At 37.6% G+C, this 16,949-nt stretch overlaps 1 protein-coding gene across 4 annotated transcripts in view; it reads left to right on the top strand.

Annotated features, from left to right (window-relative positions):
• arhgap18 (Rho GTPase activating protein 18) overlaps positions 1-12,444 on the top strand; it is a 42,479-nt gene extending 30,035 nt beyond the window's left edge. For all 4 annotated transcript variants that reach the window (XM_073855784.1, XM_073855785.1, XM_073855787.1 and 1 more), the window contains 7 exons: positions 111-270; positions 819-901; positions 4,656-4,862; positions 4,987-5,133; positions 7,755-7,870; positions 9,951-10,006; positions 11,173-12,444. In XM_073855784.1, coding sequence (XP_073711885.1) covers positions 111-270; positions 819-901; positions 4,656-4,862; positions 4,987-5,133; positions 7,755-7,870; positions 9,951-10,006; positions 11,173-11,273 — 870 coding nt within the window. In that variant the 3' untranslated portion in view covers positions 11,274-12,444. The remainder of the gene's footprint in view (positions 1-110; positions 271-818; positions 902-4,655; positions 4,863-4,986; positions 5,134-7,754; positions 7,871-9,950; positions 10,007-11,172) is intronic.
• The last annotated feature ends 4,505 nt before the right edge of the window (positions 12,445-16,949 follow it).

Here is a 16,949-nt window from a genome sequence, read left to right as displayed (position 1 = left end):
GCAGGTGTACTCTGTACTGATACAGAGAGTCTCTGTGTTTGTGAGTTTTGATGGGATAGTGTCTTTGTGAGTTGCAATTGGACAGTCAATCTCTCTGTTGTGTGTTTTAGGCAGTGTGTCAGGAACTGGAACAAAACTTTTATAATGGGACATTTCCATGGGAAAGTCTTAAACAGCACGATGCTGCCAGTCTCCTGAAACTCTTCATCAGAGAGCTGCCATCTCCTCTACTCACTGTGGAAAACTTCAGTGCATTCATCTCTGTTCTCAGTTAGTCACGCACGCGCACACACACACACACACACACACACACACACACACACACACACACACACACACACACACACACACACACACACACACACACACACACATGTTGGCATATGTGGTTTACAGGGGCAATTCCATAGACGCAATGCATTTTAGACTGTACCAACTGTTATATTCTATTCCCCTTACCTACCCTAGTCCCTTACCTCATCCCTAACCATCACAAAAACCTGTTGGCATGCTTTAATCTAATTTAGTATGTTTTTAAGACGTTCAGTTTAAGGGAGCACTTCCTGTTTCCTCCTGAACCATGTTTATAGCATAATATACATGTCATTATACACTATTTATGTTCCCGTAAAACCACATATACCAACCCACAGACACACACACAGATTTCTGTTAGTCATAGTCACACAGCTGGGCATGAGTGAGTCTATACTGAACTATATCTATACTGCATCATGACTCTTATAATACTTTTATGTAGACTAAAGATGAATGTGTGTGTGTGTGTGTGTGTTTATGATGTTTGTGTTTATGAGCAGAGCTGCCAACAAAGAAGCAGCAGCTACAAGCCCTCAATCTACTGGTGCTCCTGTTACCAGAACCCAACAGAGACACACTAAAGGTCACAAAACCTCACATTTCACTTTCGGAAACAATTCACATTTATCCCACACTGGCTATGTTTACATGTACAACATTTTGTCAATCCGACTGAATTTATTCCAATTGAAGGCAGGGTTTCCCGCAGAAAATTTGTTAGTTAAGGTGGTAGGGTTGGGCGGGTGGTTCGGGGCCGGGGGGCGTGATACTCAAGGGGGCGGGGCGTATACGTCATGATGAAAAAAATATATATTTTATTCAAAACACTCAAATAAAACTTAATTTTGAAAAAAAAAACTATGACAGAAAATGAACACGTACTAGATTATTAATGAATTAAATGTTTTTACCTCTTACGGAAATAGCTGCTTGATGAAGTGAAACTATACAAACTAAAGCAGATGTTGTAGAACGTCTGGCGAACGATGATAGATGGTATCGTAAAAATGGTAAAAACTTATTATTTCCCACTATTAATAATTACACTATCTTAAAGAAGTGTAACAACTGTAGCATGTAAATAATGCCCATAAATAAAGTGAGCAAGAGCGCTCAACAATTATATCGAATCAACAGGCACGCAAAACCTAGCTAGCAGTTTGCTCAAACAACAAAATCACCAGCTAACAAACTTTAAATTTCAGGGTGTCCGCGGATCCTTAAAAAGTCTTAAAACGTCTTAAATTCCGTAGTATGAAAATAAGGCCTTAATAAGCATTAATAAAGCAATAAGCCCCAAGAAGCAGTGGGTTACCAGTGCATTTTATAACGGCTAAGGGGCGTTGTTAGGCACGACGCGAAGCGGAGTGCCTAAAACCCCCTTAGCCGTTATAAAATGCACTGGTAACCCACTGCTTCGCGGGGCTTATTGCGTTTATAAAACGGTTGCTTCAAATTATGTATAGCAGGATTTCATATAATAAAACACAGCAAATAAGTTGTAATTATATTAGTACAGATATTAGTCTTCCGCCAAACAAAGTAGTTCCTCAGACTCAAGTGTGTCTGCAACAGAGCGGTTCCCAAGCAAAACAGACGGAGCAAAGACACAATGAAAATATGATTCATTAAGACTGTGGTGTTTATTTTCATAAATTAATTTATACATTAACATTTATACCGTGCAACTGTTGACGTGTGGATCAAATATGCTTGGAAGCATGCTTAACACTTTCCCTGCCAGCGTTTTTTAAAAGAGTTGCCACCCAGCTTTAGTTAAACATTAATGCCTTCCAGAAAAATGTTCTTCTTTAGATATATAAACATACAATCAAATGAAAGAACAGACCCTCTGTTTTCAAACAACAAAATAAAAACGTTTCACCCTACCTTCAAATGTTCTTTTATCCTCTCAAATTTTGAGCAAAATGTTGGGATAATTCCATTTCTGTGAATGACTTTTGTTAGAGATCCGATTCAGATCGCTGATCAAAAAATACACTTGAGTTTTAAAGTGTTGAGTGAAAGCATCAGTGTTTATGTTGTTGTGTAAGATCGCCACCCAGTGGATAATATACGGTACAACTACTCCTCACGGAAGCATTAATCAACAAGAAAACTCAACAATATTTATTGACACTTATCTGGATATCGCCATTAATTGTTCAATTGTTGAGGATTATAATTAATACAATATAATATAATTAGCCCACCCAATAAATCAAAATTGACAACAAAATCCGACATTTTGACAGTTATTTTCTACAGTACACAACAACAGTGGCGCAGTGATACAAGCTATGTAATACGGTTTGAGCCGTGGGTTTACCGGTGAGTTTTATCACAGCTGAGAACGCGTTTCAACCAATCAGAATGAAGAACCAGAACTGGCCGTTTTATAAAATGTCTTAAATCACGTATATCAAAGGTCTTAAAATGTTGTCCAAACAACACTGCCAGAAGGATTGTAACTGTTTTATACATGTTCGTCATTTGTCAGGGAAAACTGAATAGGTGTAATCTACTGAAACAAAAGTTTGCACGGAGTTTGCTAAAGTGTGAGTTTTAGCTATGGGGAATGGCATTTAATGAAAACTGGTTACTTAACCCTGATTTTGCTCAGTGGTAAAGACCAGTTAGCGTACCTACGGGGTCCGTTGTTTATTTTGCAAGAAAGTTTTAAAACTCGGAACAGTGGGCATCAAAGCATTAGTGTCACACATGCAATGTAAGAAACATAAAGCCGCTGCAGAAACGTGTTGAAAACACCTGGCATCTTTCAGTTCTTTTTCTAGCCCTATAGAGCACCATGGCATGCGAAACATCTGCATCAGCGGCTTTAAGCACCGCGGCTTCTGCTCCATCAAACATCCGATCAACGTTTGGCTCTCCACTGCCAAGTTCCAACTAATCCCGTCTTCTTTTTCTCTTTTAATGGTGGTTGGCATCTAGCTTATAGGTGTATTAGCGCCCCCTCTGCTCCGGAGGATGGATCTACTACACTCTATTTCCCTTACTCCTGGTCTCATCAATTTGATTATTTCTATTTTTGTCATAAAATATTTCACTGCAATTGTTTTGTCTCAAGATGCACACCAGTAATGTATTTTGTAAGTTATATAAAAAACTCCTTAAATGTCCTAATATAAATAAGACCTAGTCCTGGATTAATCTAAACTCTATCTGGGTAACCACATTTTAACATTGTTGTTACATAAAACATGTGTTTATTTTTTACATTATTTGAACCAATTTTTATTGTCTTTTATTGTTCTTCGTAAATGCTTTGGCCCATTTAGCTCTCTTTTTATTACCAAAAAATATCAGATTACTTGTTCATCATCGTTAACCAAAATAACTGTTAGTGAAACCCCTAGATTGGTTAAAACATTTTAAAATAATGTGATTTTAGTTCATTAAAGTGCAATTTTTCTTCATATATTTTATCATTGGGGATTTCTTAAAACTTTGTATCACGTTTAAAGTGAAAAACTTGTCTAATCTTATTCTCGTGAACCCAATCTCATTTCATCTTGCGGAACAAGTGTCTTGTCACACCCCTAGAAAATACATCTTGTTTTTTGTCATGAAAGATAAAAGGTTCTAAAAAACACATGGATGCATGCACACTGGACTATAAAATTGGACTTCATTGTCGTGATATAGGTCTTAAATTTTATTCATTATGGTCTTAAAAAGGTCTTAAAAAGTCTTAAATTAAACTTGGTGAAACCTGCAGAAACCCTGAAATTTGCAAGAACTATAGACGAATACAAAAACAGGCTTAAATAAACTCAAAACATAAATCCAGTTACAGTTCTCACGGACACGCGTTTTAACAACTTGCTATCCTTCAGACATGACGGACCACGTCTTTATCTCATTTTGACCATGTGGCGCGCGTGCCCGCTCGCGGTGTGAAGCGCGTTTGCGCTATTCTCCAAAATGCACTTCATGGCCTTTTGTGCAGCAAAATCTTTTTTTTGGATGACCTAGTTAAGGCGGTAGGGTTTCCCAGTTTTGGTGGGCCGCCCGAACTGCAAAGTGCTGTGGGAAACCCTGGAAGGTTACGACAACAGTACAGTTACATGCACCCTAAACATTGCAATCTGATTAAAATGCTTGTGCCGATATCAATATTCAATTACTTAGAATGACATCTACTGATACAAAACCTTATTCCTTATTTTATAGTTTTATATAATGAAATCCCTGAAGTGTGGAGTGACTGCAGTTCTTTTGTCATTGTGACCCAATTGAACTACCGCTTATAGCCTTTCATATCATATCCAGTTGAAAGTAGATTTTTTTCTTGACAGTGTTTATGTGTCTGTTAGGCTCTGATGGAGTTTTTCCAGAGAGTGATTGACCACAAAGACAAGAATAAGATGACACTGAACAATGTTGCCGTGGTAATGGCTCCCAACATCTTCATGTGTAAAGGCTTTCGCAGTAAGATCAGAGAACAGGAAGAGTTCGCCATGGCAACCGGCACCGCCAACATCGTCAGGCTTCTTATACGCTACCAGAACCTGCTGTGGACGGTACGAGAGAGAGAGAGAGATTTTGTTTAACGTAACCCCATGACTACTATAAACGTACATGCTGTACAGCAGATATCACATGTGAGGTACTTAAATACTCAAATACATCTTTTTTACGTCTCAGATCCCAAAGTTCATTCTGAATCAGGTGCGCAGACATAACACTGAGAACCAACGGAAGATGAACAGAGATCGAGCGGTTAAAAAACTACTGAGGAAGATGACCCATGACCGTGAGAAGGCACCTGACAAACAGGAGAAAAACACTGAGGTGATGGAGAGCAAACATCATAACACAGTACTCAACAACAGTCACATCTAACAGTAATGACAGTAAAGGGATGAATATAATGAATGAGACGCTCTTACAGTCATGTGTTTGTCTTACACAACCTGACGTTTGAGAATATAAGACACTGACACCTGCTGGAAATACACAACAACTACATTTAATTTACACACATTATATAGACAACCATCCTGATTCCATAAAGAGATTAAAGGATTAGTCCATTTTCTTAAAAGAAAAATCCAGATAATTTACTCACCACCATGTCATCCAAAATGTTGATGTCTTTCTTTGTTCAGTCGAGAAGAAATTATGTTTTTTGAAGAAAACATTGCAGAATTTTTCTAATTTTAATGGACTTTAATAGAACCCAACATTTAATACTTAACTCAACACTTAACAGTTTTTTTCAACAGAGTTTCAAAGGACTATAAACAATCCCAAACGAGGCATAAGGGTCTTATCTAGCGAAACGATTGTCATTTTTGACAATAAAAATAACAAATATACACTTTTAAAGCACAACTTCTCGTCGTGTAGATCTGGTCGTGATGCGCCAGCTGACCCCACTATGTCACCGCAATACGTCATCACGTCAAGAGGTCACAGAGGACGAACGCGAAACTCCGCCCCAGTGTTTACATGTGTTGAGAAAGAGGACCGTTCCTACGTTGTTGTATGTCAACTGATACTAATTAATATCTTTGTGGCAGTTTATTGTTTAAAATGGTCCGCAAATGTGCGTTTTATATATGTAACACGTGACCTCCCTACGTCACTACACATTTACGTTAGATCGCGCTGGACTGGACCTTGACGAAAAGTTGTGGTAGATAGATGCAGAAAGTACAATGTGCTGTTTCAAATTCAGTGTCACATCACAAAAAAGGTCAAATTACTGGTCGCACATGTGCGACTGGATGTAAAATTTAGTTGCACACTCTCAAATTTTGGTGGCAGTCTGGAGCCCTGTGTTGTAGAAATGTAGTACAGATAATTTGTTGCAAAATGTAACGAGGTAAAAGTCAAACATATGCACTATAGATTCTACTTAAGTAAAGTACAAATACGTGGAAAATTTACTTAAATATAGTAACAAAGTATTTGCTGGACATGCACAAATTTGACACGTCCTGTCCACGAAACCCAGAAGCGTGATAATCCCCTATTGCTGCAAAAGGTGGACATACCAAATATTAAAGCAACACTATGTAGTTTCCATGTAAAAGTGACTTACAGCTCCCCCATGTGGTTGAAAAGCGCAACAGTGCCTGGTATCAGACACTCTTCTGCAGGCAGGGGGAGGGGCGGGGCTGTGTGCTCTACCCTCCACCGCCACTTTCAGAGTATGCTTGTAGCAGCTAGGAGGCTGCTCAGGTTGCAGCAACAGTACAATTTGTCCAGTTAAAAGTTATTCTATCACTGAAATAATTTTAGAGACATTATTTAAAGATAAAAAAACTACATAGTGTTGCTTTAAAGCAAAAAGTGGATAAAAACAGTACGACTCACTTCATCTGATATTTTGTTGTGTTCGAAGCAACCATCATTACGAATGAAATCATACAAAAAGGTCAATATTTTTAAATCTGTCAGGTGTTCTTATAATTTTGGCCACCACTGTATCTATGGTTGGAACTGGTGTGATTGAGTAGAGGCGTGGGCTAATTTGCATATTCATAGATCCTTGTATACTAAATGAAGCAAGGGTAGAGAGTTAAAGTATGAAGAATGACTGTCACAGGAAAAACTTTTACATATGCTATTATGATGCTCAAAAATGAGTTTTAAGTGATAAAATGATCATCGACCGGGACTTTAAAATATGATCATGTACTGAATGCTAAACAGGTAAATCCTTACCTGCTGACTCATGAATTTCCAATGTGTATTCTTAATGTCCTTCTAATACCGCCCCTTACATGTGCACTATCCAACCACAGCACTTCAATTTAGTTCAGAGAGAGAGAGAAAAGATAATTGACAGCACAATTGAGTTTCAATTTCAACAAACCATCATTATGGTGATCAGTGTTTGCACTTCATTTGCATTATAAAGGACACACCCAAAAATGGCACAATTTTGCTCAGGCCTACAAAGTGGGAATTTTCACATGCTATAATAAATTATCTGTGTGGTATTTTGACATAAAACTTCACATACGCACTCTGGGTACACCAAAGACTTATTTTACATTTTAAAAAGTCTCATAATATGACCCCTTTTAAATTCAATCAGTTTAATCTCAGATGTTAATTCATACAGAGAAGGTCATCAGGTCTGTTTTAAAGGAACAGTATGTAGGATTGTGGTCAAAACTGGTACTGCAATCACAAAACGTGTGGCTAAAACTGGTACTGCATTCAAACAACTGGTAGCCAATAGACAAAATGACAACATAAACATCAGTTGAGGGCTGCAACTCCACTTTTTAAATGACAATATCCTGGCCAGACCACTGTTGTGAGTGATATAAGTATTTGAAATGAAAATTACTGTATTTCTTAATGTCTAGTGACATATCAGGGCCATTTTATGATGAATTGATATACATTTCTTACATACTGTTCCTTTAAAGTGTGTTTTCTGTGTGTGTGTTCAGACTGATGGATTCATACGGATTCAAGCTCCTCAGTTCTCAATGGTTTCTATGGCCGTACAGTTAACAGATGATCTAAAGGCCTCTGATGTTCTCACACGATTTCTACATCAAGAAAGGTAAACACACAACGACAACTTTAATAAAACACTACAGATATCTGAAGATGGGATTATGGTGTCATGTTTTCCATTGTAGAAATATAAATCCATATCCACCTTATTTTTGACGTAAATGTGGGCGTCATCATCTTTGCGCTCTTGTGTGTAAGGGGTTGTGCACACCAAAACTTTTAAACGCGGCTGAAAACGCCTAGACAGCGCCGAATGCCAGCTGTTTTTCAGCTTTCTTCAGCTAAGCGCTTTGGTAGCTCTGATACGTCAGCTGTGAGACGGTTGGTTGCTGTAATACTTGTCCCGCCCCCTCCACTGTGATTGGACGGCGGCGTGAGAACTGATATTGACGAGCGGAGCTTTTTATACAAAGTTTCAAAATTTTTCAACTCTCGGCGCTCAGCGCTGAAAAAACGTCGGGTGCCAGTTTTCAGGGCGGAAGAAAGCCGCTAGCTGCTGGCTTATTTGAAAAACGCAGAGCTTCCATTGAAAACAATTGAAAACATGCGCCGGCCGCGGGCGTAAAAGTTTTGGTGTGCACGCCTCCTTAGACTTCTGGTGAGCCACTACAGCTAATGGTAGTCGTATTGCGAGTGACACGAGCGTGCCATTTTCACTGGCTAGTTAATGTTTATTATGAAATCCAGCAAGACCGGCATAATTTGGGCAGTTAGCGGTTTCCATAATAGACGCACGTTCGTTGTGGCGGTTACGCATCCGGTCGAAACTTTACTTCCTGTTTCTGTTTGTTTAATGGTCTGACTAGTAGTTAAAATGAACTAAGGAACAAATTAGTGATGCACCGATGTATCGGCCACCGATATTTATTGGCCGATTTTTGATGAATTTGAAACCCTCGGCATATCGGCAATAGCACGAGAAAGGCAGATAGCGATTGTTTAATAATAAACTGCATAAAGAAATCCATTATATGTAAAAAAAAAATGAGTTAATGTTGTTAATAAAATTAATGCTGAATAGCAAAAAACATCTTTGAAGATTGTCATGCTGTCTTATTATATTTGTTTTAGCTTAATTTGTGCCTCTCTTATTATGTTGGTCAGTTGAATGTTAATTAGATCCAATCCATGTGCAGTAAAAATAATTTGATGCAGAAATAAACTAGCTAATAGACCAACTGTATAGTATTGTATACAAGTGTTTAATATCGGTATCGGCCAGAAGTTGTCTGTTTAAATCGGTATCGGTCCAAAAAATCCTATCGGTGCATCCCTAGAACAAATACCTCGTCAAAAATAACAAATGCTTTGGTCTCCTAAAGACAAGGGGAGACAGCGATAATGGATCAGTGCTATGTGAAGGGAGGCTTGGCAGCTGATCTCTACTTAATGTTGTATACAGTATAGTACACATTTTACACAGTAACGTTAGCTCAGTGTCTTTTGTATATGCTTTAGCTATAAAATATGAACTACAGTAATCTACTTGTTGTTTATTTGGCTTGTTATCAGAAATAAACTACTCTTTGTTGATTCTTAGCAGTAGTTAAGTTTGTGTCACAATAGCCACAAATGTACCACAAAGTTGGTACAAACGCATTAAATCTCTACAAAACCGTTGTTTTGAACATAATCCATGCACAAGAGCTGAATGTGGCAAATGTAATTGTTTATTATGTTTATTATGGTTTGCTCAATGTCTTGAATGAGAAAGATACTACTGCTGATGGACCACATGATAAGCTTGATACGCCACATAGATTCAAACAAGTTAATAAAAAATTGCTGTTTAAAAAAAACTTTAAGCTGGGGGACAGTTGTGACATTTTAAACATTCGCCTGAAAAGGTAAAAATACGAACTCTTCTTGGTCTATTTTATGTACACTCGACTGACTTGACCACTGTTCAGATACTGGTATGTCTCTGTGCTTTTATATTTTTATGACATTGATAATAAAAGGACTGTAGTGTAAGAGCTGTAACACCACATAGACAAAGTTTCATTAAAGATAAGCGTTAACACACATAACTGACTTGCATTATATAATTACCATGTGTGCCACATGGTCCTGTGAGATCTTTTAGTTTCTGTCAGTGTTATAATGGCTTGTGTTGTGTGTTTCAGGTCTTTGTCTGTAAAGAGAGAAGATTTGTGTTTATTTGAGACAGGAGGAAACATCAGTAAGTATCTGATGACCACAACAACAGCAGTATAGTTATTCACATCTGTCAATCACACAAACATCGAAATAGTCGAATAACACGAGTGTGTGCGTGCCAGAGGTCTTCACTGGTCCACTTAGATCTGAAAACTCGAGGTTGAATGAATGTGTTTTTGCCGAACAGACCCGAGAAGACCCAAAATCATGTTCTCGCGTGTGTGCATCGAGTCTGTTTCCATCCCCCCGTTTGCCAAGAGCGCTTGCTTCATCGTGTGGCTGGTGGTAGGTTAATTTTTGTTGAGACCACGGACTGTAAAAAAATATGGACGTAGTGTTCGTGACGTCACCTATAGGTTTGTGAAGAGCTTTTTTGAAGCTTAAAGTAGGCGGTGCCTGCAGTCGTCATCTTGGCAGCGCATCACTACGCATCACTCGCGAAAAACCGCGGCTCACCTGTCACTCAAGTGGCCACGCCCTTAATTATGCAGAACTTTAAGGCTTAATATAATTTAAATTGATGAGTTACAAAAAAATTCACCACCCTCACAGTTGTCATGAAGGGCAAAATTAGCTATAGAGACCAAAAACAATTTTTGTACCAGGCTGTAAACATATTATGTTTAGGCATTTTAACATGTGGGTCTATGGGAACTGACTCCTTTTTGTAGCCTCTAGTGGCCAGTCAATGAATTGCAGTTTAAGTCACTTCCGTATTGGCTTCATCAGAGAGATCGGAAGCTTGCCCCTGTCAATCAATTTTGAATGCACATTTTAGCTGTTACCCTGGTGTCGTCATCAGATAACACATCAAAGTAAATGGAGCAGTGGGTAAAAAAATTGCCACTGTGTCGGGTCAAACTCTGTCCATTTTTTTTTTCTCTGGTCAAAGAATGATTTATGCACATCAGTTTCAGGTAAAAAGTGATTCTGGTCATTTCAGGTCGGGTTGGGCCATTTTTTTGGACCTGAGAAGACCTCTAGTGCGTGCATTTAACATAAGAGTATTTCACACTTGATCTATTGCATGTGTTATGCTAATAAACCAAACTTCTGCTACAGTTTTCATATTCAGACTGTTGTATTACCTTTACGTCCTGTTTTGTTGATCTTGTGCATGTTTGTTGTGATACATAAAGTGTCAATGTGATAAAAGCAGTGTTGTTGTGTGTTTTTGTGTTTGTTTAGAGGAGAGATGTTTAGATGAAGAGACGTATATCTCCGCTCTACTAGAGCTCAATCCCAGTGCTGAGTGGGTCATTAAATCTGTTCAACATGGACTGGGCTGAAATCTGCCAAATCAACCAATCACATCGCACGATTTAGAGGAGAACTCTCTGTATCTGAATATATCTCGTCATCATCATCATCATATACTGTAGTGGATTCAGCTGGAATATATCTGCATATTTCCCTCATGCAGCAGTAGATGAGATGATGTTTAATCAATCAATTGCACATAAATAATTCTTATTTAAATATTGTGTGTCAGTTTTAGGAAAAACTGCCTGTAGAAGCCAAATGAGGGTCAAAGTGTTTCCCGGTTTAATCAGATTTGGCACTTAGTCATCACATTTCACTGCTGATGAAAACGCAAATGTTCATCTCATGATCTCATTTTGTATTAAGAAAATTGAGTTCACTTACAATTAAACATGTTAACCCCAAATAGCTACTATAATGGAGAAATTATCTAATTTTTATTACTTTAATACTTCTGGACTTTTTCGTTTTTGCCCCCTGTTGGTTAAAGAGAGAACAGCAGACAGATCTGTGCCTATGAGAGAGCAGATTTAAACATGAGCTTAGTTGGTTAAATACGAAGTTAGATGTGTTTCATGATGACATCGACATACTGAACATTTTGCAATTGGAACAATTTTTCACAGTATTAAGAATGAGATTTTTGGTATGTCATGAAATGCACGGTTGCAAAATGTTTTGCTTCTAAAATTAGCCACATTACTTTTTTTGGGTAAATATAGACTATATATTTTTTGAAAAGTTAAAAATAATCTGCCTTTTTAACCACCCACAAATCTGATACATTTTTTTAAAGCAGTTTTCCAGAATATATGTAATAACAGTCTCGACTAAACACTCCATTTATATTGTATATGTTCTTTTACTAATAAACTGATTAGCTGTTCACTTAAGATGGTGAATGTGCAGTTTTTCTGCATTTGGGAAAATAATGCCGCTATTTGTTGATAGTTCTCACATGAAGCCTCCAGACACTCAAATGATCCTAGAACCGTTAAAGGGTTTACTACAAAAATCGCTTTAGTGGATGGAGACGTGCACTTAACCTGAACTTACAGTGATGTAGATGACTATTGATTTATATTGTGCTAAAACTGTGAATATGTCAGAGAATGACTTGTTGTATGTTTTAATGCTTCAAAATAACCACTGTTCATAAAGGTTTGCTCTTTTTTTAAATAAAAGTTTAATTCTTTATCTCTGTGTTTTGTCATGCCTTATCAACTGGCTATGTTTACATGCATTTTGTCAATCCGACAAGGTTACGACAATACAGTTAACATTAGGGTGGTCCTTATAATGGGTCAATTTTTTTTAATGTTTATTTATTTATTTATTTAAAAGGGACAATACATATTAAGGAAACATAATAGCTTTTCAGCCATATATGCCAGAATTAGCCCCCAGGCTATTTTACATCTGTAGTCCCTTACCAGGTCACCAACAATGCTTAATGACACAGCAAAACATTTAACAATGAAGGTTTAACAGCCAAGGTTGCCGGATTCGCAAAACCATTGTAATAGTCCAAAAGCATCCCAATGATTCACAGTCCAATAACTAATAAGCAAAATCCTTTCATTGTTAACCCACGGAGACAGTTTAAACAAAATCCCAAATCTGAACTCAAAAAAGCAGAGGACTTGGCAACGCCACCCAGCGCACAGCAGCTTAAACCAGCTTATGGATTTTTCAGTAGGGCACCATATTCTTATAGAATATACAGACAAAAGAGCGTTTATGAATGATTTGATTGCTATTTTACACATTAACGAAAAACTCACTCAACAGTCACATGACGTCTGTGATTGGCTGTAATGATCAACACTGCAAAAACAGTGAGTAAAAAGAAATATTTGATGCAACGTAATAAGATATAAATGTAGTGCTGTAATTAACATTTTTTGTTTTATTATTTATTTAATTGCATTGAAAGCACATCATTTTTAAAAACTAGCCTATAGCTATTGGTAATACTTTACAATGAAGTTGTATTAGTAAATATGGTAAATACATTAACTAACACGAACAAACAGTGAACAATATAGTTTTTCAAAATGTATTAATTCTTGATAGTTAATGTCAATACAGTTATTCATGTTAGTTCATGGTGCATTAATTAAATGTTAACATTTAATGCTTGGTTTTTCTAAATGTATTTGTACAATCCCAAATCAGAAAAAGTTGGGACACTGTAGAAATTGTGAGTAAAAAAGTAATGGAATAATTTACAAATCTCATAAACTTATATTTTATTCACAGTAGAATATTTAAGCAATATCGCTCGAGTAGGAGTGTGATATAGCTCTATATCATCACGGCTGTGATTAGGCCAGAGGCACGAGGCCGCAGGCCGAGTGCCGGAGGCAATCACAGCCGTGATGATATAGAGCTATATCACACTCCTACTCGAGCGATATTGCTTTTATACAACAGTTCGACGGCACACGTTTGAAAAACGAAAACTAGAAAACAACAACGGAGTTATTTTAAAAGCCTCTTTGTTTGAGAACTACTTCTTCCGCCACGGATTTGAGGGCGGCCAGAATGACAGGTAAAACTTTCGGCTGCTTTGAAGCTCATAACAACTCAATGGACGGAAAAGCCGTTTCTTTATATTACAGTTTCTTGGTCACAAAGTGTAGTTTTAAGATTAGTTCAGTCGAGAATGTATATGTATTATATTTAAATCTGCAGTCGATTAGTAAAGATAGCGCCTGTTTGAACGTTTGCTTAGTGAGATTCGGTACGAATGAGAACCAAAGCATGAGCGGACATCAGTGTTCACTCGCCCCGCTGACCACCGCCCTCTCTGGGCTACATTTCTGAAAGGGATTCCCTGGCTCTCATGTTGGCCTTGTTTGTTTATGATGATCGTCAAAATGAGATCAAATCAGCAGTATTTGGTGTCATGATCAAACTTGTACTTGTTTTTTTATTCATATTTAGTGTCTTTTGTGTTGTTATTGTTTTGGCGCGAGGTAAAAGTTAATAAAACTATACTTGTGAAACGTTACTATTGCTTTCTCATGTATTCTTAACGCGATACGAGCACTCGATTATTATTATTAAACTTTGTTCTTGTCAGTACTATACAAAACGGTTTTTTATAAGTGTCAGAGAGATGTTTTTGCATGCTGCTTATAAATATACCAGTGGTGATATCTCATAACATGTTTTAATAGTCACGTCACAATAAAGTAAATGATCAATGTCCACATTTAAAAGCTGCGGGGCTTACCTGCAGTTCCACGGTGTTTTTGCGTTCTGATAAAAGATATAGCTCCAGAAAAAAACGAGTGTTTATATTCCTCTTTCCAAGTGTTAATAATCCACACGATGTGACAAGACATTTCTCCCATTAACTTTAACGTAACATCCAAGAGCGCTGATCTTTGACTAATAACTTCCGATTGGGGATTCACAGACTGATTTATGAGCTAGTAAACTAATGAGACACACGGAGAGTGATTCAAACAGCGCGTCTGTGTTTTTCCATTCAGAGATGAGCCTGCTTAGGACCTCCATTCACTAGGTGGCGGAATGATACGAAAGGTGAAGCGGTTACAGTGCCGTTATCAGTACAATATCGTATAGCTCTTAGCCAATCAGATTCGAGAACCAGAAAGAACTGTTGTATAAAGATAACATATCAAATGTTGAAAGTGAGATATTTTGAAATGTCATGCCAAATATTGGCTCATTTTGGATTTCATGAGAGCTAGACATTTCAGAAAAAGTTGGGACTGGTAGCAAATAGCAATAAGAGGCCAAAAAATTTAAATGTACATATAAGGAACAGTTAAAGGACCAGTTTGCAACTTATTAGGTCAATTGGCAACATGATTGGGTATAAAAAGAGCCTCTCAGAGTGTCTCTCAGAGGTCAAGATGGGCAGAGAATCACCAATTCCCCCAATGCTGCAGCGAAAAATAGTTTTCTGAGTTTCTCAGAGAAAAATTGCAAAGAGTTTAAAATTATCATCATCTACAGTGCATAATATCATCCAAAGATTCAGAGAATCTGGAACAATCTCTGTGCGTAAGGGTCAAGACCGGAAAACCATACCGGATGCCCGTGATCTTCGGGTTCTTAGACGGCACATCACATACAGGAATGCTACTGTAATGGAAATCATAACATGGGCTCAGGAGTATTTCCAGAAAACATTGTCAGTGAACACAATCCACCGTGCCATTTGCCGCTGCCAGCTAAAACTCTATAGGTCAAAGTGGAAGTCATATCTAACCATGATCTAGAAGCACAGGCGTTTTCCCTGGGCAAGGCTCATTTAAAATGGACTTTGGCAAAGTGAAAAACTGTTTTGTGGTCCAAACAATCAAAATTTGAAGTTCTTTTTGGAAAACTGGGACGCCATTTCATCCGGACTAAAGAAGACAATGACAACCCAAGTTGTTATTAGCGCTCATTTCAGAAACCTGCATCTCTGATGGTTTGGGGTTGCATGAGTACGTGTGGCATGGGCAGCTTACACATCTGGAAAGGCACCATCAATGCTGAAAGGTTTATCCAAGTTCTAGATACATATGATCCCATTCAGACGTCGTCTCTTTCAGGGAAGACCTTGCATTTTCCAACATGACAACGCCAGACCACATACTGCATCAATTACAATGTCAAGACTGCATAGATGAAGGATCTAAGTACTGAAATGGCCAGCCTGCAGTCCAGATCTGTCACCCACAGAAAACATTCGCCGGATCATAAAGAGGAAGATGTGACAAAGAAGACCTAAGACAGTTGAGCAACTAGAAGTCTGTATTAGACAAGAATAGGACAACATTCCTATTCCTAAACATTGGTCCCCCTCCAGCTGTTCCTTATATGTACATTTAACTTTTCTGGCCTCTTATTGCTACCTGTCCCAACTTTTTTTGGAATGTGTAGCTCTCATGAAATCCAAAATGAGCCAATATTTGGCATGACATTTTAAAATGTCTCACTTTCTACATTTGGTATGTTACCTATATTCTACTGTGAATAAAATATAAGTTTAGGAGATTTGTAAATTATTCCATTACTTTTTTACTCACAATTTCTACAATGTCCCAACCTTTTCTGATTTGGGGTTGTAAACGTACTTAGTGATTATGAATGTCAACAATGTCCCACACATGGAGGGGCGTCATGCACCAATTATTTTAAGGGGGCAAAGTGTTTACATTCTGTAATCATAATTAATAACGTCAATTAAACTTCAAAACCTTTTATACTTCCTACTGAAAAATCCAGCTAAAACCAGCACCATGGTGGTTTTAGATGCTCTCCCAGCTTGGTTTTTGTTGGTGTAGCAAGCTGGTCTAGTTGTGTTTTGGTCACTTTAAGCTGGTCTAGCTGGTCTTTGCTGGTTTTAGCTTACACCAGCAAAAAACAGCTACCAGTTTATGGTGGTCTTAGCTGGATTTCTCAGTAGGGTGCCATATTCCTATAGACTATACAGACAAAATAGAAGGGTTTATAAAGTATTTTTTTTTTTTTAGAACTTATATGTTTATTTTGAATCATAAAACAACACAATATAGTATAAAATTGGTTTTTCACATGTCGGTCCATCCTATTCTAACAGCCTTGACAATAATTACATTTTGGTTACATCAGATACATTATCTAAATAATCAAAACAGATACACCTGGTACAGGGGAGGGGAGCTTAGAAAAGAATAAATACATAAGTAAATACA

This window comes from Misgurnus anguillicaudatus, chromosome 18, assembly GCF_027580225.2.
Source record: "Misgurnus anguillicaudatus chromosome 18, ASM2758022v2, whole genome shotgun sequence".
In the NCBI taxonomy this organism is placed as follows: Eukaryota; Metazoa; Chordata; class Actinopteri; order Cypriniformes; family Cobitidae; genus Misgurnus; species Misgurnus anguillicaudatus.
Note: the sequence above shows the minus strand (reverse complement) of the source record. Positions and strands in the feature narration are given on the sequence as shown.